The sequence below is a fragment of the Gymnoscopelus braueri genome (assembly GCF_963280865.1).
Source record: "Gymnoscopelus braueri genome assembly, chromosome: 11".
Lineage (NCBI taxonomy): Eukaryota > Metazoa > Chordata > Actinopteri > Myctophiformes > Myctophidae > Gymnoscopelus > Gymnoscopelus braueri.
This window is the reverse complement of record NC_137613.1, coordinates 2,050,722-2,077,546: the sequence shown is the minus strand read 5'-3', so window position 1 is coordinate 2,077,546 and position 26,825 is coordinate 2,050,722. Positions and strand designations below refer to the sequence as shown.

The window sequence follows — 26,825 nt, the reverse complement described above, 5'->3', positions numbered from 1 at the left end:
AATTACAGTAACTGTAACAGCGTTACTGAATGGGATGTATTGATAAATCATTTTGAGGCAAATTATGTGAAACCTCCTATACAATATGCACAACATGATACGGTGATCTCATGCTACATACAATAAAATAAGGAGAAAAATTGGGGTAATAATGGCGTGAATTTTGTGAAATATCAGCCAAGTATTACTACTTTTGCACTGACAACTGAAACTGAATCTTTGGCATGATGTGCAATATTGTGTACCACTGGGGACACTTATTTATTAAAGTTAGTTTACTGTACATATTTTTCTTTTTGATTACTACTCGTTTATAATATGATGTTTTTGCATAGTATTGTATATTATTGTTTGTCATTAAATGTTTCGATGAATTGAATACACAGGACCCCAATGGAAACAAGCCATAGTTCTTTCTTGGGAAAAGTATTCAATCAATCAAACACTGAAATGAAGGCAGCTACCATTGAGCTATATAAGGTGCAACTAGAAAAAGTGCTCCTCGGAGCACAGGTCTCCGCCAGGTCAGGTACGTTATTCTGGCGTCCTGGTGGCGCTATAATAGGCCAATGTGAAAAGGGTGCCAACCGTGCCATTTATTCTTGCATTGACACGGCATTCATGATTTGAGGCATTTTGTTCCAAAAATGTGTTTTGCTAAATTAGACTTGCTGGTGGCGCTATAACAGGCCAATGTGAGAAGGGTGGCATTTCTTCCTCGGCCTAGTGGGAATGTGCGTGTGAAATTTCACGGAAATCCCAAGCTGTGTGTATACTTTGAGGCTTTTTGTTCAAAACGGACCAATCCTGCAAACTTTGGAAGCCAACCTTAGGCAATGAGGATGGAATATGGGAAATCGGACAGATCCGTGTTGATCACATGACTGTAGGCATAGTTTACTGAGGTTAAGGTTAGGCATAAGGTTAGGTTTAGACATAGTTTTACTGAGGTTAAGGTTAGGAATAAGGTTAGGTTTAGACATAGTTTACTGAGGTTAAGGTTAGGCATAAGGTTAGGTTTAGACATAGTTTTACTGAGGTTAAGGTTAGGAATAAGGTTAGGTTTAGGCATAGTTTACTGAGGTTAAGGTTAGGAATAAGGTTAGGTTAAGGCATAGTTTACTGAGGTTAAGGTTAGGAATAAGGTTAGGTTTAGGCATAGTTTTACTGAGGTTAAGGTTAGGAATAAGGTTAGGTTTAGGCATAGTTTTACTCAGGTTAAGGTTAGGAATACCAGGTGGCGATCGTTCCGAGGTCGCCGGATTTGACCCGGGGCGAGCGTGTTTTGGGGCGTGTTTTGTATGAGTAATCTTATAAACAGCATTTTGAGAACCTATTATATGAAGATAAGGTTGAAAATGGGTGAAGTGCTCCTTCTTTAAGGTCACGACACGTCACACATTGCGACGTGTTGTGGGCTTGTAGATCGGCTGCTTTTGGCGAGTGACACAGTCTAAATTGGGGACCCCCCAAAACGAGATCTGACCGGCTGGCCTGCGCTACCACCCGCGCGTCACCATCATCGATGCCCCCGGACACAGGGTACCGCGTCTTCTACCCCCCTTCAACAGTGGAAAACTGCCAAAGGGAGATCTACAAACAAATCTCCCAAAACATCGAGTGCTGAGCGTCAACAGTGGAAAACTGCCAAAGGGAGATCTACAAACAAATCTCCCAAAACATCGAGTGCTGAGTGTCCTGTGCAGCTGGGAAACAGATTCACCCCATTGCTCCAGGACCCCAGATGCCCGTCTGATGACAGACCAAAAAAATCCTCTTCACCCAGCAGGGTAAGAACCAAGAGTAACTCAGAAGGAAAAAGGCTATATGGTGAGCCTGAATTTCTGATCATAGGCGATGCCGCTATTAAAGATGTAAAAGCATGATAAGAAGAAAGGCAAAAGTGTTATGCTTCCCCAAAGACAAAGTCTCTGACATGAATGACAGAATTCTGAATCTTGTCGCTGAACACCCAACGGTGAAAACCCTGATTTTGCACGTTGGCACATGTGATACAGAGGACAAACAGTCAGAAATCCTAAAACAGAATTTCACGGCCTTATTCAGCAAAATCAGCTCACTTGATGTAAAGGTGTACATCAGCGGCCCAGTACCACCTACAAGAGGCGGCGATGAACGTTTCAGTAGACTGTCTGCACTGAGCAAATGGCTTTCAACTACGTGCACCAACAAATCTGTACATTTTATTGACAATTTCAATTTTTTTGGGGATAGAAGACACCTTTTTTCTTCGGATGGCCTTAAAGGGATACTCCACTTTCAAATAAAATAAACATTTAAAAAATATATTAAAAATAAATGAAAAAAGTAATGGAAAAATCACGGCCCCCTCACGCATTAGAGTGTCCTACTAATGTGTGAGGGGGCCGTGATTTTGCCATAACTTCTTTCATTTTTTTAAAATATATTGTTTTAATGTTTATTTTATTTGAAAGTGAAATATCCCTTTAAATTGAACAAGCTGGGAACAAAATAGTTTATGTCAAACCTTTTCTACAATGTTCCTATGTCTTCGCCAATCTCTGCCAAGGCCAGAGCACAAGATTCCATAACAACAGATAATGCTCTGTTATCTGCTACCACTGCTGAAAAATATGAATGGCTCTGTGTAGACGAATACGCTACCACACCACCCCCCACCGCTGCAGCTGAAGTGGAGGGGGGCGCCACACCCCCCCCTACCAAGGATGGTGGAGGAACATCCATAACAAATGAACTCTCTGTTAGTGAAGACTCGGAAACAAAAACAAAGGACAGCGTACTGAACACTGTTTTCAAGTGTATCCCATGTATCACCAGATGTTTCATTAAATGTGACATGTTCCTCTTTGTTACACGTTGTATGTCCCATTGTTAGAATCCTTTCAGTTGAGATGCAGCCAAACAGTTTATGCAGCTTATCTTTAAACATGTTTGAACAGTGTTTAAGCTAACAAGCTCACAGTTGCCTACATGCTGCTGTCAGAGCAGTAGTGTTGTTGAAGAGTTTTTAAGCTAAAATGCTCACGGTAAAGCCTAGAGAAAGCAAATACGAACTCAGGGGAACTGCCATCTTCAAAAAAACAGCAAGGACCAACACCAAAGAGAGAAATCAAAATGTCCAACTCAATAAAAACATTCAAGAAATTATATAAAGCAAAGGTAATTGATAGATATATATATACATGCAATGAATATATATAAATATGAAAGTGAATATCCATATGTGTGTGGGCATACTTTCATATGCACACATACATATGTGGAGAAATATGTTTGTGAGTGTGTATTTGAGTGCATATATTATATGTATGAAGCAATCACTTCATATATATGGAAAGTGTAGCGTTAAGTAACTTAACAATAGGAAGGATAAAGATTATAAATAAATAGAAAAATAAAATAAAATAGTAATAATAGTAATACATTCTAAATAGTGACGGTATAAATGCTGCTAGTGATAGAATATATTGTTATAATATAAATAGAAAAAGGTATAAACAAATTGTTTACATCTGAAAAACTAAACAAATTGTTGTTTCTTTTTGTTTCGTCTGTTCTGAAATGTAATATTTGAAGCTCTGTGTTTGTTCATTTTCTTTTGTTTGCTCTTATGCTACTTTGATCATTTATTTTAAATGGTAAAAAGGTGGGCAAAATAAGCTTCGGCTTCAGCCCATACCTTTTCGGTCAAATAGTCATCTTGTTGACTAAGTTGTACTGTATGTTCAACTGTTTTGTTTAAAAAAAATCATGACTGAAATAAAAATAACTAACTAATTAACTAACTAACGGTTGCCAACATGCTGCTGTCAGAGCAGTAGTGTTGTTGACATTCACATGTGCAGTGATGCTTCTGTTGGCTGTAATGTCCATGTTGGAAAACCAGGGGCAAACTGACAGCTATGTCTGTGTGTGCATTCACATTGTGTATCTGCAGCAAACATTTACTGTTTTCTGGTCTATTTTGACTATAATCTTGACAGGTTTAATAAAGACCAAAGATGAGTCATTGTGAGGAGAGAGAGGAGGAGGGAACTGAAAAACAGCTCATCCACAGACCAGAGCCTCCATCTGTGTCTATGAAGAGTGACTGGTCTAAAGATGAACCTCCTACCTTCAGTAATGAACCTGGACCTCCACACACAAAGTATGTCAATCCTTCTATACAATACACACAACACTACAACACAACGATCTCATGAGTTACTTGTGCAAATGACAAAAACAAGACATATCATCTAATAATGTTGTTTCAACCCTGTCCAATGTTTATCTACAGATTATAAATTACTATATGTGCAGTTTGTGAATGAAGTTGTACAAATCACAGTGTGGTGTTCAGTGGTGATGATGGCTGCTTGTGTGCATGTACAGTATGCAACAAGCTATGCAAAATATGTCTATCACCTGTTATTGTACTGTAAATTTAGTAAAATGTTAAGGTTTCTATTATTTTATTGCTATTTTATTCGGTTTTCTTGTTGCTGCAATGTTGTGAGAGGAAACTAAAATATGTTGCCCTTTTGGAAGTAAAATGGAATATAACGATGAAAAAAACAAACTTTTTCATTCACATAAACATGTATAATTCCGGAAGCCTGTACCACAGACCAGAGTCTCCAACACCCAGCTGTGTGTCCATGAAGAGTGACTGTGGATCTCAATGCCAATGCAAATTCAAGAAGTAGACATAGGATCTATTAACGTTATATCCTCCCTCGTCAAAGTTTATCTATAGATTGTAAGTTATACTGTGTGTGTTCAGTTTGTAAATGAAGTCGTACAAATCAATATTTATCCTTCAAGTTGTTTAGCCCCAAAATGTGTGGATATAAAGGATATATATCACATGATAATAATAAAAACATGTATATGATTTGCGAACACGGGAGCCACACACAAATCATATAAATGTTTCTATATAATTATAACAAATATTGAATAAATTGACTTCTTCATTCACATGATAATTATAGAAACATGTATTTGATTCCAGAAGTCTACACCACAGACCAGAGTCTCCAACACCCAGCCATATGTCTATGAAGAGTGACTGGTCTAGAAGAGAACCTCTTAACTTCAGTAATGAACCTGGACCTCCACACACAGAGTATGTGAATCCTCCTATACAATATACACAACAATATAAAGCACAACGGACAGTAGCGATACAGATAAATATCAACCATGTTTGAAATTTGTCTTGACGGCCTCGCATGTCTGTGAGCAGATCAGGAGGCTTAAGATTTGAACCGCTCACACTAGAGGATAATCATGCCTGACATTTGCTCTGGATCTAGGCTGGGGAACAGAATGCCCCCCCTCTGTGGATCTCAATGCCAATGCAAATTCAAGAAGTAGACATAGGATCTATTAACGTTATATCCTCCCTCGTCAAAGTTTAACTATAGATTGTAAGTTATACTGTGTGTGTTCAGTTTGTAAATTAAGTCGTACAAATCATAACTAATAACCGAAAATAGCTGATCTACAGGCTCAAAACACATTGAAGAGGTGTTGTTGAGCTTGTAGATCAGCTATTTTCGGAGCGCGACATGCTTCCAAATGACTGAAATCAGCTGTGGCGACTGAGAACTTTAATCCATGTAGATATAAAATGGGACTAACAATAACAAATATTGCACACATTGAATTCACATGATAATTATATAATCATTTATATGATTCCAGAAGTCTGTACCAGAGACCCGAGTCTCCAACACCCAGCTGTGTGTCTTTGAAGAGTGACAAGTCTAAAGGAGGAGCTCCTAACTTCAGTAATGAACCTGGGCCTCCACACACAAAGTATGTGAATCCTCCCCTACAACATACACAACACTATAAGCTGCACTCACTCTACAGGGTTTTTAAAATCTTGAACAATTTGGAATTCTGGTAGCATCACACACTACAGGAGAATCTTATTAGATTATCTTATAGGATTATCTTGAATATGCACATACTACCAGATTTTAAAACAATGACCATAGCCATGGGAACTAGGGGTGCTGAGTGGGCGGACACCCCCCTCACTTCCCCACCCAGGAGCATATTTAGTATAGTTCGTATTAAAAGGAAAATGTGGGGATTAATGTAAAGTATCCATGATTTTAACATGCATGGTACATCATTATCAGACCAATATTTATCCTTCAAGTTGTTGTTTAGCCCCAAAATGTGTGGATATAAAGGATATATATCACATGATAATTATAGAAACATGTATATGATTTGCGAACACGGGAGTCACACAGAAATCATATAAATGTTTCTATAATTATAACAAATATTGAATAAATTGACTTCTTCATTCACATGATAATTATAGAAACATTTATTTGATTCCAGAAGTCTTCACCACAGACCAGAGTCTCCAACACCCAGCCATATGTCTATGAAGAGTGACTGGTCTAGAAGAGAACCTCTTAACTTCAGTAATGAACCTGGACCTCCACACACAGAGTATGTGAATCCTCCTATACAATATACACAACAATATAAAGCACAAACGGACAGTAGCGATACAGATAAATATCAACCATGTTTGAAAATTGTCTTGACGGCCTCGCATGTCTGTGAGCAGATCAGGAGGCTTAAGATTGGATCTTTGAACCGCTCACACTAGAGGATAATCATGCCTGACATTTGCTCTGGATCTAGGCTGGGGAACAGAATGCCCCCCTCTGTGGATCTCAATGCCAATGCAAATTCAAGAAGTAGACATAGGATCTATTAACGTTATTTCCTCCCTCGTCAAAGTTTATCTATAGATTGTAAGTTATACTGTGTGTGTTCAGTTTGTAAATTAAGTCGTACAAATCATAACTAATAACCGAAAATAGCTGATCTACAGGCTCAAAACACATTGAAGACGTGTTGTTGAGCTTGTAGATCAGCTATTTTCGGTGCGCGACATGCTTCCAAATGACTGAAATCAGCTGTGGCGACTGAGAACTTTAATCCATGTAGATATAAAATGGGACTAACAATAACAAATATTGCACAAATTGAATTCACATGATAATTATATAATCATTTATATGATTCCAGAAGTCTGTACCAGAGACCCGAGTCTCCAACACCCAGCTGTGTGTCTTTGAAGAGTGACAAGTCTAAAGGAGAAGCTCCTAACTTCAGTAATGAACCTGGACCTCCACACACAAAGTATGTGAATCCTCCCCTACAACATACACAACACTATAAGCTGCACTCACTCTACAGGGTTTTTAAAATCTTGAACAATTTGGAATTCTGGTAGCATCACACACTACAGGAGAATCTTATTAGATTATCTTATAGGATTATCTTGAATATGCACATACTACCAGATTTTAAAACAATGACCATAGCCATGGGAACTAGGGGTGCTGAGTGGGCGGACACCCCCCTCACTTCCCCACCCAGGAGCATATTTAGTATAGTTCGTATTAAAAGGAAAATGTGGGGATTAATGTAAAGTATCCATGATTTTAACATGCATGGTACATCATTATCAGACCAATATTTATCCTTCAAGTTGTTGTTTAGCCCCAAAATGTGTGGATATAAAGGATATATATCACATGATAATTATAGAAACATGTATATGATTTGCGAACACGGGAGTCACACAGAAATCATATAAATGTTTCTATAATTATAACAAATATTGAAAAAATTGACTTCTTCATTCACATGATAATTATAGAAAAATGTATTTGATTCCAGAAGTCTTCACCACAGACCAGAGTCTCCAACACCCAGCCATATGTCTATGAAGAGTGACTGGTCTAGAAGAGAACCTCTTAACTTCAGTAATGAACCTGGACCTCCACACACAGAGTATGTGAATCATCCTATACAATATACACAACAATATAAAGCACAGCGGACAGTAGCTATCCAGATAATTATCAACCACGTTTGAAAATTGTCTTGACGGCCTTGCATGTCTGTGAGCAGATCAGGAGGCTAATCCTGGGATTATCATAGGATAATCATGCCTGACATTTGCTCTGGATCTAGGCTGGGGTACGGAATGCCCCCCCTGTGTGGATCTCAATGCCAATTTAAATTCAAGAAGTAGACATAGCATCTATTAACGTTATATCCTCCCTCGTCAAAGTTTATCTGTAGATTGTAAGTTATACTGTGTGCGTTCAGTTTGTAAAGAAGTCGTACACATCATAACTAATAACTGAAAATAGCTGATCTACAGGCTCAAAACACATTGAAGACGTGTTGTTGAGCTTGTAGATCAGCTATTTTCGGTGCACGACATGCTTCCAAATGACTGAAATCAGCTGTCGCGACTGAGAACTTTAATCCATGTAGATATAAAATGGGACTAACAATAACAAATGTTGAACAAATTGAATTCACATGATAATTATATAATCATTTATATGATTCCAGAAGTCTGTACCAGAGACCAGAGTCTCCAACACCCAGCTGTGTGTCTTTGAAGAGTGACAAGTCTAAAGGAGGAGCTCCTAACTTCAGTAATGAACCTGGACCTCCACACACAAAGTATGTGAATCCTCCCATACAATATACACAACACTATAAGCTGCACTCACTCTACAGGGTTTTTAAAATCTTGAACAATTTGGAATTCTGGTAGCATCACACACTACAGGAGAATCTTATTAGATTATCTTATAGGATTATCTTGAATATGGTAAATGGTAAATGGTGCATTTATATAGCGCTTCTATCCGAAGCGCTTTACATTGATTGTGCCATTAACCCATTCACACACACATTCATACACCGATGGCGGAGGAAACCATGCAAGGCACCAACCTGCTCATCGGGAGCAATTAGGGGTTCAGCATCTTGCTCAAGGACACTTCGACACTAACTCTAGGGGAGCGCCCCAGCCCGGAATCGAACTGGGAACCTTGCGGTTGCACATGCACATACTACCATGTGCAACCTTGCGGTTGCACATGCACATACTACCAGATTTTAAAACAATGACCATAGCCATGGGAACTAGGGGTGCTGAGTGGGCGGACACCCCCCTCACTTCCCCACCCAGGAGGAATATGTAGTATAGTTTGTATTAAAAGGAACATGTGGGGTATAATGTAAAGTATCCATTATTTTAACATGCATGGTACATCATTATAAGACCAATATTTATCCTTCAAGTTTTTGTTTAGCCCCAAAATGTGTGGATATAAAGGATATATATCACATGATAATTATAGAAACATGTATATGATTTGCGAACACGGGAGTCACACACAAATCATATAAATGTTTCTATAATTATAACAAATATTGAATAAATTGACTTGTTCATTCACATGATAATTATAGAAACATGTATTTGATTCCAGAAGTCTTCACCACAGACCAGAGTCTCCAACACCCAGCCATATGTCTATGAAGAGTGACTGGTCTAGAAGAGAACCTCTTAACTTCAGTAATGAACCTGGACCTCCACACACAGAGTATGTGAATCCTCCTATACAATATACACAACAATATAAAGCACAGCGGACAGTAGCGATCCAGATAATTATCAACCACGTTTGAAAATTGTCTTGACGGCCTCGCATGTCTGTGAGCAGATCAGGAGGCTAATCCTGGGATTATCATAGGATAATCATGCCTGACATTTGCTCTGGATCTAGGCTGGGGTACGGAATGCCCCCCCTCTGTGGATCTCAATGCCAATGCAAATTCAAGAAGTAGACATAGCATCTATTAACGTTATATCCTCCCTCGTCAAAGTTTATCTGTAGATTGTAAGTTATACTGTGTGTGTTCAGTTTGTAAATGAAGTCGTACAAATCATAACTAATAACCGAAAATAGCTGATCTACAGGCTCAAAACACATTGAAGACGTGTTGTTGAGCTTGTAGATCAGCTATTTTCGGTGCACGACATGCTTCCAAATGACTGAAATCAGCTGTGGCGACTGAGAACTTTAATCCATGTAGATATAAAATGGGACTAACAATAACAAATATTGAACAAATTGAATTCACATGATAATTATATAATCATTTATATGATTCCAGAAGTCTGTACCAGAGACCAGAGTCTCCAACACCCAGCTGTCTGTCTATGAAGAGTGACAAGTCTAAAGGAGGAGCTCCTAACTTCAGTAATGAACCTGGACCTCCACACACAAAGTATGTGAATCCTCCCATACAATATACACAACACTATAAAGCTGCACTCACTCTACAGGGTTTTTAAAATCTTGAACAATTTACAATTCTGGTAGCATCACACAGTTTGTGAATGAAGTTGTACAAATCACAGTGCACTAGGGGTGCTACGTGGGCGGACACCGTCCTCACGTCCCCACCCAGGAGGTTAAAAATGAATGAATGTTGATTGGTTAGTTGGTTCCACACCTCACCCTGCAGCATTTTATTAAGAGATGTTCAAAGTTTATCTATAGACTATAAATGACTGTGTGTGCAGTTTGTGAATGAAGTCATACAAATCACAATGTGGAGTTCAGTGGTGAAGCTGAACTATACAGACTGACTGGTTGTGTGCATGTGCTATCTATGTAACAAACTATGTATACTATGTAACGACTACTGTGTATATCAACTGTTATTGTACGGTATTGTTTGTAAAATGTTACTCTAGCTATTATTAATAATATTATAATTTTGTTCTTTTGTTTTGTTTTTGGGGGGCACTACCTACACATTTAGCCGTGTTGCTCATTCCACGATAGCACGATCTTTGGAAGTTATACCTTGTTGTAAAGGTGACTAATTAAAGATAAAAATGATATAAAATACAATACTAATCTGTATTATTGAAGGGGAGAAATAATCAACCGAAAATAATCGACCGAAGTTGCGTTTCCGAACTTTTTGTGGGCAGTTACTATTTTGTTTTTACAATATATTTATTTCAGTAATTATTCTCTTTACAGTAGAGCAGTGGTTCTCAAAGTGTGGTGTGCGGACCCCCAGGGGTCCTTTAGGGGGTTACAGAGGATCCACCGCAAAATGAGGAATAGGTTTACTACTTTTACCCTATTTGGGATCCTTGGGATTGGGATATTCCAAAATAGCTGTTGTACAAGCTCACAACATATCACATTACGGCCTATTTTGAGCTTGTAGATCTGTACTTTTTGAAGCATTTTGTTGAATCTTGAAAAGGTTTGAAAAATTTGGAATAATTTGACAAAAACTTGAACAATGATCAAACACAAATTTTCTCTTATGGGGGGTCCCTGGCAGAACTTATTTTCAGATGGGGATCTGCAGCCAATTAAATATACCTTGTCTTCATCTCCACAGAGAGAGGAAGAGGAGTGGTTGTGTTGTGACAGAGCAGGCGTCCAGGTGTTCAGTGTGTGAGGAGGTTCTGACAGATCCAGTCTCTACCAGCTGTGGACACTGGTTCTGCAGACAGTGCATCACCTCATACTGGGACCAGTCTGCTCCAACAGGACACTATGGCTGTCCCCAGTGTGGAAAGAGATCCAGATCCACACCTGGACAAAGTAAGACTGGACAGAATTTGCACTAATTAAATAAATAATGCTAAATTGCAGAAATCATAGTCAGACTAAATGTTCAAATTAGTGTCCAATATCTAAGTTCAAATAATGAAGCTAAACAGATATCAACTCGACAAAAAATGATATTGTGTAATTACTTTTGGCTGTTTTTCTGTTTAACAAATTGTGTGCTGTAAATATGTAAAGTTATAAATTAACCGGAATGTTTAAAACATACATTTTCTTCTCATTTCAGATGTCAGTCTGCAGGATGATTTGAATGATTATAAGATCAGTTTGAACAGTCTTGATGATGTGAAAGACCACATGACAGAAGAGTCTGGAACCTCCCTCACCAGCACCTACACAGAGCTCTACATCACAGAGGGAGAGAGTGAAGGGGTTAATAGCCAACATGAGGTGATACAGCTTGAGACAGCTTCCAAGATGAAGACCTTCCATGACACACCAATCAACTGCTGTGACATCTTTAAACCCCTCCCTGGCAGAATGACACCCATCAGAAGAGTTCTGACCAAGGGCATCGCTGGCATTGGAAAAACATTCTCTGTGCGTAAGTTCACTCTGGACTGGGCAAAGGGTTTGGAAAATCAAGATGTAAATCTCCTGGTTCCCTTTTCATTCCGGGAGCTGAACTTGGTCAGAGATGACCAGTACAGTCTTCTCACACTGATCCATGATTTCCACCCAACATTAAAGAAGGTCACAGCAGAGCAGCTCGCTGCCTGGAAAGTTGGCTTCATCTTTGATGGTCTGGATGAAAGCAGGTTTCCATTGTACTTCCAAAACAATGGCATTGTTTCTGATGTCACAGTGACATCATCAGTGGATGCTTTGTTGACAAACCTACTCAAGGGGAATTTGCTCCCCTCAGCCCTCCTCTGGATAACCACCAGACCTGCAGCAGCCAATCAGATCCCTCCTGCATGTGTTGACATGGTGACAGAAGTGCGAGGATTCACAGACCCTCAGAAGGAGGAGTACTTCATGAAAAGATTCACTGATGAGAAACAGACCAGCACAGTCATATCACACTTGAAGACATCAAGGACCCTCCACATCATGTGTCACATCCCACTCTTCTGTTGGATCATTGCTACCGTTCTGCTGGACATGTTGAGGACACACATGATAGGACAGCTGCCCAAGACCCTGACTGCGATGTGCTGCCGCTTCCTGTTGGTTCAGACAAAGAGAAAGAAGCAGAAGTATGAGACTCATGATGTGAAGATGAAAGAAAATGGGACTCAACAGCACCTCATGAAGACTGACAGGGATGTTCTACTGAAGCTGGGCAGGCTGGCATTTGAACATCTGGAGAAAGGTGGCATCCTGTTCTACCAAGAAGACCTGGAAGAGTGTGATCTTGATGTGAAAGATGCCTCACTGTACTCAGGAGTGTGCACAGAGATCTTCAAAAGAGAGGGTGTGCTCTTCCAGAAAACGGTCTACAGCTTTGTTCATCTGAGCATCCAGGAGTTTCTGGCTGCAGTCTACCTGCTCCATTGTTTCACAGAGAAGAACATGAAGGTACTGAAGACATTCCTGGACGATAATAAATACAAGAGTGACTGTTCCCTCTCTGACTTCCTGAAAGCCGCTATGAAAAAAGCCCTGCAGAGTAAAAATGGCCACCTGGACCTACTTGTTCGGTTTCTTCATGGCCTCACACTGGAGTCCAACCAGAGTCTGTTAGGAGGCCTACTGGGTCAGACAGAGAACAGTCCAGAGAGCATCCAGGAAGCCATCAAGAACCTAAGGAGAATGACCACTCATGATGCCTCTCCTGACAGATGTATCAATATCTTCCACTGTTTGATGGAGATGAACGACCACTCAGTACATGAGGAGATCCAAAAGTACCTGAAGTCAAAGAATGGATCAAAGAAGAAACTGACTGGGAGCCAGTGTTCAGCTCTGGCCTTCATGCTGCTGATGTCAGAGGAGGTTCTGGAAGAGTTGGACCTGGACAAATACAACACAACGGACGGGGGGCGATGGAGACTGATCCCAGCTGTGAGGAACTGCAGAAAGGCTCGGTTAGTAGTCAAGTGAATAGAAACATCCATAGAGTCACACTATAACTCGCTACAACACTATAATTAGAAATGAAGGTTGACATAAAAGTTCCAATAATGCTGCCTGTGTCTCAAATAGTGACTAGTGGTATTGTGTGTATGTCCAAATAAAACTAAGAGTCTAAAAGTCCTGCTGGTTACCCCCACCAGACCAGTGGTTTGAACCCACTGACATTGCCATCCTCTCAGTAGTGGAACTTAAAATAAAAAGGACAAGATAATTGTTATTTTCAATGGGCCTCATTCACACAGCTCTTAACATCTCTGCTATATTCTTTAGTGTAGGTTTGCTTGTAAACAAAGAGCCACGTCTGATGCATGAAAGGCTGTGTAAAGCCTTGATTTGTGCATGACTCAGGTGTATCAGATGATGAATTACACTAAATCAAATGTGCGTTCATCATCTGCATTGTTCCATGCCCTTTTAACACCATAAAAGACAACAGAAATACCCAACATTAAACCCGCTTCACCGTGTGAAAGCACTCTGTAGTACAAGTTCAAAGGCATCACTTGTCAAAAAGAAAAGATCTACAAGCTTACAATGCTTTGCATTGTTGGTAGCATGAAGGTGCACCTGTGGAATGTGGAAACACATTTCCTGGCAATATTTGTACAAGATATGATGTTTTGGTTCCAAAGTGTTGGACCTGACGGCTGAATAAAATTGCCATTACCAATGCTGTAGTACAGCTGAATATCCATGGATAACTTATAAACAACATATGTTTGTCCAAACTCCAGATTCAATCATTGTATTGCAACTGCCACAGTTGAGCTTCTTTACACTGTTAAAGGGACATAAAACCCTAAACCATTATTATATATATATTTGTTTGAATGCTGGTCTCTGCCAGCTTGTTTGTAAAGCTTTTACACATTGTTGGCAGTAAATATGCCATGTATTTGCTTTCTCACTTTATTTATTTCACACCTTCAACTGCTGGTTGAAATCTTTGATATTGTAATTGCGATCTTCCTCTGTACAGTCTTTCTGTGACGTCTAGTTCCACACTTTTTTTTTATTGCATTCCTGAGCCAAAATAGAATATTCACGGTGTCCGCTGTGGTAGAAAACCAATGCAAAACTCTATTAAAGAAAAGTATATAATATATGAAAACAGACCATACTATATGAGAAATGGACCATACCATTAGTGAAGGGGTGTACAGAGGATGGCTTTTTAAACAGTGAGCTTGGTTACTCAGATCACTTACATTACATTAACTTTCCATCTGTTGTTTTCTTCCCTGTTCTCTGATCATACTTAAACTGTTTATGTCTTGTGGGGAACTGATCAAAGCCAAGACGCAAAAGTCAGGGTACAAACCCAATGAAGGGTGTTTATTGCACACAGCCAGGCTCAGAGAGCATTGTTTATATATTTTTATAAATCATAATAACGTTTCAACATAAATTCATCCCGGGTCCGGGGCTTCTATGCATCATAACATCTGTTTTCATTCCTCTCCGTAGGTTGCCTATGAAAATAAAAGAAACAGTCCTTTTAGTTCTACATTTCACGATCAATCAGGATTGTGAGGGAACAGTGGATATTATCGCTTACCGTCTGTTCACCAGGAGAGCCAGTGTGAGACTGAGACAGAGTGGCTATTTTGGAGGTTTGGTGCCACACCTAGCCGGTCCACACAGGTGCGCTCAGTTGGGGCTGATTCATGAGGGCGATTGGTAGGTAACGCCCCTCTATGACGCAGCCCAGGCTGCTGCGGTGTCTGTAGAGCCTCTCTCTGTCTCTGTCCCACTCTCTCTCCCAGGTGAGGTGCTTACCTAACAGGCGGTCTCCCAGCGATACTCCACAGTCTGTATAACTAGATACAATAGGAGATCTCTTAGTTAACTTCCATGACAGTGAACTAGGTGTAATTTGTTTTGATAGTCTCTTATTTAATCTGTATTTACAGACTTGTTGGCTGTAACCTCAGACAGACAGAGGTTGAAGTTGTGGCTTCAGCTCTCAGCTCTAATCCTTCACATTTGAGAGAATTGGACCTCAGCAAAAACAACCTGCAGGACTCAGATCTGCTCTTTGCTGGACTGAAGAGTCTGCACTGTAGACTGGAAATTCTAAGGTAAGATACATTTACCCGATTTATTTTGATTAGGGGTGTGACTGTGCGCAGATATTCTGTTAACCTACTAAACAGGACTGCCCCTACTAATCATATACAAAATAATATTTGGTTCTTTTTTATTTAATATATGTTTAATTTAGATGTATACGTTTTTTCCCATATTGCTGTCATGTCTTAATAAAATGATGCTTTTAAAAAGCAAAATGAGCAGGGGACGATCACATAGGGCTCGGGCACCCACAGGAGACAGGTCGGACAGATCTACAAGCTCACAATGCGTCGCTGACGCGATGCATTTTGAGCTTGTAGATCTACTATTTTCGCCACACGACCCCGTCGTATGACAGAGTATACATTTGGCTGTAACGCGTGCAGTGTCGGGTTACTATAGTAACGTGACATGAACATGAACAAACCAAGATGAGACGACATGTATTTCTGCTGCCATGCACCTGTCTCACTCTCTCACTGACATGCACCTGTCTCACTCTCTCACTGCCAAGCACCTGTCTCACTCTCTCACTGCCATGCACCTGTCTCACTCTCTCACTGCCATGCACCTGTCTCACTCTCTCACTGCTATGTACCTGTCTCACTCTCTCACTGCTATGTACCTGTCTCACTCTGTCACTGCCAAGCACCTGTCTCACTCTCTCACTGCCATGCACCTGTCTCACTCTCTCACTGCCAAGCACCTGTCTCACTCTCTCACTGCCATGCACCTGTCTCACTCTCTCACTGCTATGTACCTGTCTCACTCTCTCACTGCTATGTACCTGTCTCACTCTGTCACTGCCAAGCACCTGTCTCACTCTCTCACTGCTATGTACCTGTCTCACTCTCTCTCTACCATGCACCTGTCTCACTCTCTCCCTGACAAAACTTGTTTAGACAACAAAGAATAGTAAAACATATTACTTCCATAGGATGTTATTTTACACTGGTGGGAAAAATACTCAAATTATTTTCTTATGTAAATATAAGTATCAATACTGCGATCTAGAAATACAATGTACTTGAGTAAAAGTACAAAAGTATTGGTATCAAAATGTACTTAAAGTACCAAAAGTAGAATGTACTCATCATGCAGAATGTCCCGTTTCACATGGTATCATATGTATAAAATATATTAAATTAAAATGTTTTGAAAATAGCAGATCTACAAGCTCACAACGCATCGCATCGCAACGCGTTGACACAGTACTTGAGTACTGTATTGACACAGTACTTGAGTAAATGTACTTAGTTACTTTCCACCACTGTTCTTTTAGGACTAAGCTAAGATCACAGGCTAGGAGATGAAGTGAAGTTGAAGCAGAGAAGCCTACCTCAGTTTACAACAACGATGTGGTGAAACACACCCATCCAGGTTCACTTTTTATATTCTGACAAATAATAACTTGTGCTGCTGTGGGATAAATCACCCGCCCCGCCCCCCTCCCCTGTAACTAAAGGGACTCGTAACGTACGTTGGGTCGTGAGTGAACTCACATTTCAAATCGCATTGATTGACAGGTGATATAAACATAAGCTGACACAAGTTTTAATATCCAGACTTGACAATAAAAGTTCAGAATCAAGTGCTGGATCTTGTGAGACCGGGGGGACATGCGTTCCTGTGTCATCAAGCTTGCAAATGCACAGAGAGGATGTGCAGAAACTAGTGCTGTAGTTTAATTTTCTTTTTTATATGAAAATATATATACAGATATCATCAAACGTACAGTAGCTGATAAACAGACAACTAGGAGACCAACCTACCTACCTACCTACCTACCTACCTACCTACCTACCTACAGTACCTACCAACCAACCTACCTACCTACCTACCTACCTACCTACCTACCTACAGTACCTACCTACCTACCTACCTACAGTACCTACCTACCTACCTACCTACAGTACCTACCTACCTACCTACCTACCTACCTACAGTACCTACCTACCTACCTACCTACAGTACCTACCTACCTACCTACCTACCTACCTACCTACCTACCTACAGTACCTACCTACCTACCTACCTACCTACAGTACCTACCTACCTACCTACCTACCTACCTACCTACCTACCTACAGTACCTACCTACCTACCTACCTACCTACCTACCTACAGTACCTACCTACCTACCTACCTACCTACCTACCTACCTACAGTACCTACCTACCTACCTACCTACCTATACCTACCTACCTATACCTACCTACCTACCTACCTACCTACCTACCTACCTACCTACCTACCTACCTACCTACCTCTATATACCTACCTCTACCTACCTACCTACCTACCTACCTACCTACCAGGGAGGGGGCTGAGTTTTGTAGCCTAGACTCGTCGGAAATAAGGCAACAAGAGAGTGCCTTCATCATCATCATCAATCATTATTAGAATGGCCCAAATTGATTAACATTTCGTGCACACTTTGTATTGCGCTTTACATTTAATTTGGCTATATTTGAATAGTATTGAGTTTAATTCTCAAAGAGACAGACCATTAGGATACATTTATTTTGCAAAATAAAATGACAAATATCGTCCAAAATCGCCTACTAAAAAATGTGACGATTGGACTCCTCCAATCGCCGACAGACGACCCCAACCTTAGTACACACAGAACAACAGGAGAACTCAAGTCCTCAAACTATTCATATGTGTCCTCTTTATGAGTTATTCTACCATGAGAAATGGACCATACCATTAGTGAAGGGGTGTACAAAGGATGGCTTTTTAAACAGTGAGCTTGGTTACTCAGATTACTTACATTACATTAACTTTTCATCTGTTGTTTACTTCTCTGTTCTCTGATCATACTTAAACTGTTTGTGTCTGTATAACTAGATACAGTAGGAGATCTCTTAGTTAACTTCCATGACAGTGAACTAGGTATAATTTGTTTTGATAGTCTCTTATTTAATCTGTATTTACAGACTTGTTGGCTGTAACCTCAGACAGACAGAGGTTGAAGTTGTGGCTTCAGCTCTCAGCTCTAATCCTTCCCATTTGAGAGAATTGGACCTCAGCGAAAACAACCTGGACTCAGGACTACTGGATCTGCTCTTAGCTGGACTGAAGAGTGTGCACTGTAGACTGGAGATCCTAAAGTAAGATTAATTCACCCTATTTATTTTGATCAATTCTGTTTTATTATGTACTGTATTATGTGAATATAATATGAATGCTGTGGTGAGAATGTATTAATAAGATTGATATCATGGGAGCCCAAGCCTACCTCATGTCCTGCCATGCTGAGATACAAAATTACACTATCGTTGTTGGATGTATTTTGTCAGATCTTCATCATCTTCTAGTTTTGATTATTTATATTGATATTAATGGGTGCAAGTGTCCATTTCAGTAATAGGTATTTCACTAGATGACCACCTTAAAAAAGTTGTGCATTTTATTTTGAAGGATCAGTCTGAAACGGAAGCCTATTTGTGTCAAACTAATCACAGTTTCAGCCGTATGTCCCGTCCCCTCTGGCTATGGGATCGTTCGATCGAAGTTTGTAGCATGTAGCTCACACAGAGACACGGAGGGGGGCAGAGTGAAGCCTGTTCATGTAACTACATTTCTTATTTTTAAACTAAAATGTTTCAGATACCTATTTTTGTGTACTCTTTAAGTTTAAAATGACTAATACACTGTCTGGATGTCATCTTGAATGAGATTCAAAATGGCGTAGCGCTGTATAATTTAAATCAGGTGTGTTTGGAGGAACATGCAGCTATGGGGATCACACAGGTGAATGAAATGAAGATTCATATGTATGCACACGTTCTTGCTTATGTCAGGAAGTAATTCAAATTGGCCTTTTAGGGACTTTTGACATAAGAATACACTCAGGTCATTTGCCAAGTTTGACGTTGGTCTGTCGGACAGTTCTCAAGATACCTGAACTACAGACGTACTTAAAGTAAATACATACATACAGAGATTTTGTGCATTTATTTTATGCCCATATATGGGTATCCGTAATGTCATTAGTATATCATGATCTATATTGAGTGTTTGATGGTAACAGCCTTGTATGTGTGTGTGAGCTGAACTTCAGAATCTTGAGAATCTGTCTTTGTTTTCTTTCTCATTTTATTGTATTCTTGTTGTATTTTCTTTCTTTCTTTTTTTCCTTTCCACCTCTTGGGTCACTAGTCCAAAACCCTGACAGTCCATCACAGCCAGGTCCAGGTTCTCAATCCAGGAATAATGTATATTATAACGTGTTTTATTTATTATCTCTTTTTCTTTTTTTTCATCTGGTGTTTCATTCTTCATTCAGACTGGCTCAGTGCTGCTTGTCAGAGAGATGCTGTGAATTTCTGGTCTCAGCTGTAAACTCTCATCCCTCCCTAAGAAGGTTGGACCTGAGCCTCAACATGGTGAATGATTCAGTTCTGTGAGTAGACTTGGACTGTGTCCATGTTGGATAGTACAGTGAATGTACAGTGTTTCCCTCATGTGTCCCTTAACAGTGTATTCACTCTGACACAAAGTCACAAATAGATGCAAATGTATGTATATTTAGTTAATACTTTAACCAACAAATATGTATGTATATTTAGTTAATACTTTAACCAACAAATATATATATATATATAAGGCCTCACAGGGCGTTTTATTCAGGCAGTAATGTCACGTCCACAGGGGGGAAGCCCCTGGTGCCGTTTGTTTATACGTTTCAAATCATAAATCAGAATAAAGCAAAGTTTCACCCCTCGGGGCTCAGTGTCATTAATCGTCCATGCGTATTCCCCTCACGCGCTCTGCGTGGGTTTCCAGTCCATGAACGGTCAGTTAATACATCGGGTCCAAGGATGCCTATAACAGAGACATAATAACCATTAGACTCCGAGTTACATAACACCAGGTAATGAGGAGGAGAATAAGTGGGGTTCGCTTACCGCCTGTGCACCTGTCTGGTCAGCGTGGAGAGTGAGGCCATACGGAGGCAGAGACGGTGCTTTTGGTTTGTTTGTGCGCTCCCCAGCTGAGCGACGCAGGTGCGCTCACTTCCTGTTGATTCCAGATAGACGGGCAGGTAACGCCCGTCGATGACGCAGCCCAGCTGGGGGCGGGGCCTGGCTGGCCGCGCACCGTCTCTGCCCCACTGACTCTCCCCGTTGAGGTGCTTACCTGGCAGGCGGGGTTGCCTAGCGACGCCCCACAATATATATATATATATATATATATATATATATATATATATATATATATATATATATATATATATATATATATATATATATTTATGCACTCGATACTTGGTCTGGGCTACTTTTGAACTAATGATTTCATCAATGGGGCGTGGCATGGAGGTGATCAGCCTGTGGTTCTGTTGAGGTGTTATGGAAGCCCAGGTTTGCTTTGATAGCAGCCTTAAGCTCATTTGTATTGTTGAGTCTAGTGTCTCACACCTTCCTCTTGACAATACAACATCTATTCTCTGTGGGGGTCAGGTCAGGTCAGTTGTCTGGTCAGTTAAGCACAGTAATACCATGGTCAGTACACCAGTTACTAGTAGTTTGTACACAGTGGGCAGATGCAAAGTCCTGCCTAAAATCTCCTGGTAGATGCTGTGTTGACTCCAGTGTGAAGTTTTCACTGTCAGTGATGATGTTGGGTGCCATGTCATCTGGTGTTGGTCCACTGTGTTTCATCAAGTCCAGAGTCAACACAGCATCTAACAGGAGATTTTAGAGGACTTTGTGCTTCTGTATGTTGACAAGCTTTATGGAGATGCTGATATCCTTTTCCATCAGGACTTGGTACCTGCCCACAGTGTCAAAACTACTAGTAACTGGTGTACTGACCATGGTATTACTGTGATGTACTGACCAGACAACTGACCTGACCTGAACCCCATAGAGAGTCTAGGTTGCATTGTCAAGAGGAAGGTGTGAGCAAAACCAAAATATTTCACTGTATGTGCAATGAATCAATATACTGTATGAAAGTTTCACTTTTTTAATATATATATATATATATATATATATATATATATATATATATATATATATATATATATATATATATATATTCTAAACAACATGCTATCTGAATAACGTTCTGTATGGTTGAGAAATAATAAAACATATCCAAGATATATCTGCATAGTAAACTTGCATTAAAGGAGCATTTCACCCCTGGAAGAAGTTTTCGGTCTTTTAATGAAGTTTAGGAGTCAAGAAACAAGATCCTGGTTTTTTTTGTGTGAATAATCTGTGTTTTTAGATATCTAGTAATCTTCGCATTCTTCGTGACGTTATTTGCGTCATGAGAGATATGTCTCATTCCTTTCCGCACTACATGTTGTCTTGACGCGTCTCAGTCAGACCAGCTCCAAACGACAGCCCCCGTAACACTTTGTTCAACCTTCTTTCGCCACTCGGCCACTCCCATTAGCTGCGGCCAGCGGGCAAACCCCCTTGCAGAGTGAGGCATTACTTTACCTGAGTTATCTTCTGATAGTTGTACTTGAATGTTGACATGAAATAATAATCCTGTGTAGTGTTTCATAAGCGCAAGCTTGAAAAAAAAATACAGCGTGGAGTGGCAGCGCTGGTAAACAAACACCGTCGCAAAGGCTAGGATCATAATACCAAGGATTCGACAGTGATGTCAATACTATGCGACACGGAAGTAGAACAGCAGAAAGATACCAAGGATGTCCCAGTGATATGACATCACTAACGAATCCTTGGACATATATGTAACTAGATGAACGTGTGCGAGTACAGCCAGTGTTGCCAGATATTGTGAGAGAAATAAGCAGCCAGGTCTATGAAAACAAGCCCAAAAGAAGATAACTAGGCCAAGAGCACTTTACCTAGACATGGGATATTATATATTTGAAAATTGCCGATCTACAAGCTCACAACGCTTCGCGACCCATTGTGAGCTTGTAGATCTGCTATTTACAAAAAAATCTTGAGGGGGAAAAAGTGCAAAATGTGGATTTTTTTTTTTTTTTCATTTACTTTTTATTGGATTTTTCAGAACATGAAAACAAACATACACAAAAAAAGAAAAGACTAGCACATTACTAACAAACAAACCGAACATACAAAACATACAAATACAAACATATAAGGGGAAAATGTGGAATATTTTTGACACATATTTGTTAGGGGCTCCCTGGCACAAATTATAATTTCAGATGGGGGTCTGTGGAAAAATACATGAACATGTTTGAGAACCACTGGTTTAAACAACAATCAAAACATTTGGAAACAAGCCCAAATATCAACTACATTTTAGAAAGAAGCCGCTTATAATAAGCAGACATGGCGACACTGGCATGCTGTTTGGATGTTATTGTTGGAGATCACACCCACATGGAACCTCCCCTGCCACAAGGCACCAAAGCATTATGGTCATTGTAGTAATGCAGCAGTCCAGTCAAACCCTAGTCAAACACACAGATTTCATTATTTTTCTGGCCATAGGGTGCACATTTTAAATTGTGCTACTGTTATCTACTACAAATACTATTACCATTGAGTGATTGCAGTTTCTTCCAGGGGTGAAATGCTCCTTTAAGAAGGGATAAAGGAGAGTGGAGTGCTAGGGGTTAAGGTGGAGTCTGAGGAGGTGATGAGATCCAAACTGGGCAGCAGTGAGTATGTCTGGATGGGCTGCAGGGCCAAGATAATGATAGGAGAAACACTGTAGTGTCAGGTAGTGGAGACGTTGTGTTAGACAGTTAGACATTAATGCATTGTTGTTCTATTTCCTACAGAGTGAAACATGGAGGAGAAGATTGGCTTAATCTTCAACTCATTACTCAACTCAGTACAAAATGTGAGTATCTGTCTGTCTGTGTCAATATCACACATTAACATTGTATACACTGTTTTACAGTGGTGTAAAGTAACTAAGTACATTTACTCAAGTACTGTCCTTAAGTACACTTTTGAGGATTTCTTACTTTACCGAAGTAGTTCCCATTTTCAATCCTTTTACTTCTACTCCATTACATATCAGAGGCAAATATTGTACTTTTACTCCACTACAATTATTTGACAGCTTTAGTTACTAGTTACTTTGCAGATTTAGATTATTATTACAACACATGCATGAACCACTTCAGCCCTATATATATTTCAGCCATTTGGAAATAATAATGAGTACTTTTACTTTTGTTAATTTAATTATGTTTTGATGCCAATACTTTTGTACTTTTACTCAAGTACATTTTTATTACCAGACTTTTACTTGTAACAGAGTATTTCTACACCGTAGTATTGATACTTTTACTTAAGTAAAAAATGTGAGTACTTTTTCCACCACTGCTGTTTTATAGTGGGTTGGCCCCTCCCCAGATACTGTCCTGAAAACTCTTCAGTAGAGCTTCCAGGGAATTCAGGAGGTTTCTCTGCTCTTGGCCCGGTCCTTAACCCATTAAGACCTGGAAAGCCTATACGTTGTTACACCTTTAAAACCAGGAAAGCATCTGTGTCATTTTACATGTTTCTATGTATATAGCAACATGAATCTATTTTTTTTTTTTAATAAAACATTTAAGTTTTTCAGAAAACTAAGGTCATGTGGGTTGACAGAAACAATGGACCTCATTCACTAACCTGGTCATAAATAAGGTGTATATCCTGGTCATAAATAAGGTGTATATCCTGGTCATAAATAAGGTGTATATCCTGGTCATAAATAAGGTGTATATCCTGGTCATAAATAAGGTGTATATCCTGGTCATAAATAAGGTGTATATCCTGGTCATAAATAAGGTGTATATCCTGGTCATAAATAAGGTGTATATCCTGGTCATAAATAAGGTGTATATCCTGGTCATAAATAAGGTGTATATCCTGGTCATAAATAACATATGTATATTGGGATAAGTCAATTCTGACGTGTGATTCATGAAAGAGGCTGCAGAGCCATGATTTGTGCGTATCACAGGTGTATCTCATTTGTGTTCTAAAGTCACTAGTGTGCTCCCGTGTAGATCCTTTGTATTGTTCCACGCCCCATTTAACACCATAAAAGGCAACCAGAAATAACCCATGTGAAGAAAAAAAAACCGATCTGCAAAATTACAACGTGTCAAGTCGCACCGCAATGACCACTTGTACATCTGTTCTGTCTGGAAGTGAGTCCCTCGATCGCACGATGGATCAGCTGAACGATAATAAAGCAATGCTCTCATAATTAGAATAAGAAGTTATAAAGTTTAACCCCACCACCAAATAATAGGTTAATAAAACGTGGAAAGGATATTATAGAAGCCTTTTCTATTAAATAATGCTCACATTTGACTGAGGTAACATTTTGACGCTGGAATCCAGGAACACCGAGATCCGAGATTATGGACCAGATCACACTTTATTGATTATTGAGGATAAACCTGTCCTTAGGATTAACAACATATCTTGTCCTACGTGAGAATGGTGAATGGATATTATGGACACAGCTAGATTTCATCCATACTGTATCCTCATCAGATGATAAGACATAAGTGTGATGTGATGTGGTCAATATTATACATTAATAGCACAACATATGTTGTTGGCATGAAAGTCCAATATGTGAAACTGTGGCCACATTTGCAGGAATGGAAAACATCCAAAAGGACCTAATAATTCAGCTCTAAATGTGTCAACTGAAAATAAATACTCGGTTGAATTTGCATCATGTCTACCATATGCATCCAAGCATTAGATCTTTGACATATGTTTTTTTAATGTGTTGACACATTTTGGGCACATAAAACATCATTTGAGGTTTGGCACTATTGACATAGATTTTTCATGAAGAATAAGGCATTCTAATAACATATACGAATGGTTTAAGGCATATAAGTCTGTTCCTGAGCAGACGTGAGTTTGAGTGTCCGCCCACATTCACGGTCAATAAAAGATGAATGAATACTGAACGTGGGAAGTCACGTATATGCACATAAGTACAAAATATGTGAGGACCTGAGCTTAGTGAATGAGACCCAATGCCTCACAACTCCTCACAACGCCTCACATTGTGACACATTGTGTGCTTGTAGATCTGCAATATTTGAAAAAAAAATTGCCTATATAACAATTCACAACGATTCACATTGAGACAGGTTGTAAGCTTGTAGATCAGCTGTGTTTCAAACATAAAAAGAGCCAATCTACGAACTCACAATACATTGCATCATGACCAGGGTTTCCTCAAGGCACTTTTTGGGCCGGCCACCTTGACCGACAGGATTATATTTTACCGGCTAAAGAATGAAGTGGGCTAGTAATATCTATCTACTCTATCATGCAGAGGTGTCGCTTTCCAAAACATAACTGAATAAAGTGGGCGTTATGAACAGCTTGCCTGACTACGTCACACAGTATAAACACATTCATATATGTTTTGGGTCCTACATCTCATTCAACCTTAATATGCAAAACCTACAGCTTTTGTTTTGTTTTGTTAATGTTAATTATGTCATCATGAATGATGGTACAAGGAAGGTTCATTACTTGCCTGCGATGTATGTGTGTCACCAACTTTCACCACTTTATCCATTGCAGACAGAAAGACATAAAATAGTCTAATAACAGCATTTTTCCAATCGGCCACGGTGGCCTGTGATCTTTATAATTAACGGCCAAAAATAAATAAACCCTGATCATGACGTGTGGTGAGCTTTTAGATAGACCATTACAAATACATACAAATTGCTGATCACAACTTGTCTCCTTGTGACAGGATGTGAGCCGATATACAAGCTCACATCATGTTGCGTTGTGAGCCTTTACACCGGCTATATTACAAGAAATAGCAGATCTACAAGCTTGCAAAGCCTCGCATTATGATGCGCTATGAGTTTTGGCTATATTTCAAAAACAGCCGATCTACAAGCTCACACCATGTTGCAATGTGACAGGTAGTGAGTTATTTCAAACATCAACAAGTAGAAGATCACGCTCATCCAAAGTAATTTAAAAAGCCAGATGCAGAGCAGAACTCTGCACTGGAATAATTATGATCCATAAGTTAAATGGTTTATTACCATCATGAATGTGATGTTTAAAGCCTGCTCGATCTTCCTCAGACCTCAATATATCAAACATAACAAAGATAGCCGATCTACGAGCTCACAAAGCACATCAGTGTGATGTGTTGTGAGCTTGTAGATCAGCTGATTTTTTTTCTTTTTAAGGTAGA

At 39.6% G+C, this 26,825-nt stretch overlaps 1 protein-coding gene across 32 annotated transcripts in view; it reads left to right on the top strand.

Annotated features, from left to right (window-relative positions):
• Positions 1-26,825, top strand: part of LOC308095005 (protein NLRC3-like) — a 62,568-nt gene that overhangs the window by 29,310 nt on the left and 6,433 nt on the right. For 21 of the 32 annotated variants that reach the window (XM_080441892.1, XM_080441889.1, XM_080441891.1 and 18 more), the window contains 15 exons: positions 3,987-4,150; positions 5,000-5,113; positions 5,695-5,808; positions 6,352-6,465; positions 7,054-7,167; positions 7,711-7,824; positions 8,398-8,511; positions 9,330-9,443; positions 10,018-10,131; positions 11,272-11,477; positions 11,731-13,534; positions 15,497-15,664; positions 18,599-18,772; positions 19,951-20,067; positions 23,410-23,471. In XM_080441892.1, the coding sequence (XP_080298018.1) occupies positions 4,005-4,150; positions 5,000-5,113; positions 5,695-5,808; positions 6,352-6,465; positions 7,054-7,167; positions 7,711-7,824; positions 8,398-8,511; positions 9,330-9,443; positions 10,018-10,131; positions 11,272-11,477; positions 11,731-13,534; positions 15,497-15,664; positions 18,599-18,772; positions 19,951-20,067; positions 23,410-23,471 (3,589 nt within the window). In that variant the 5' untranslated portion in view covers positions 3,987-4,004. The remainder of the gene's footprint in view (positions 1-3,986; positions 4,151-4,999; positions 5,114-5,694; positions 5,809-6,351; positions 6,466-7,053; positions 7,168-7,710; positions 7,825-8,397; positions 8,512-9,329; positions 9,444-10,017; positions 10,132-11,271; positions 11,478-11,730; positions 13,535-15,496; positions 15,665-18,598; positions 18,773-19,950; positions 20,068-23,409; positions 23,472-26,825) is intronic. The other 11 variants (XM_080441894.1, XM_080441896.1, XM_080441895.1 and 8 more) reach the window with 11 other exon arrangements.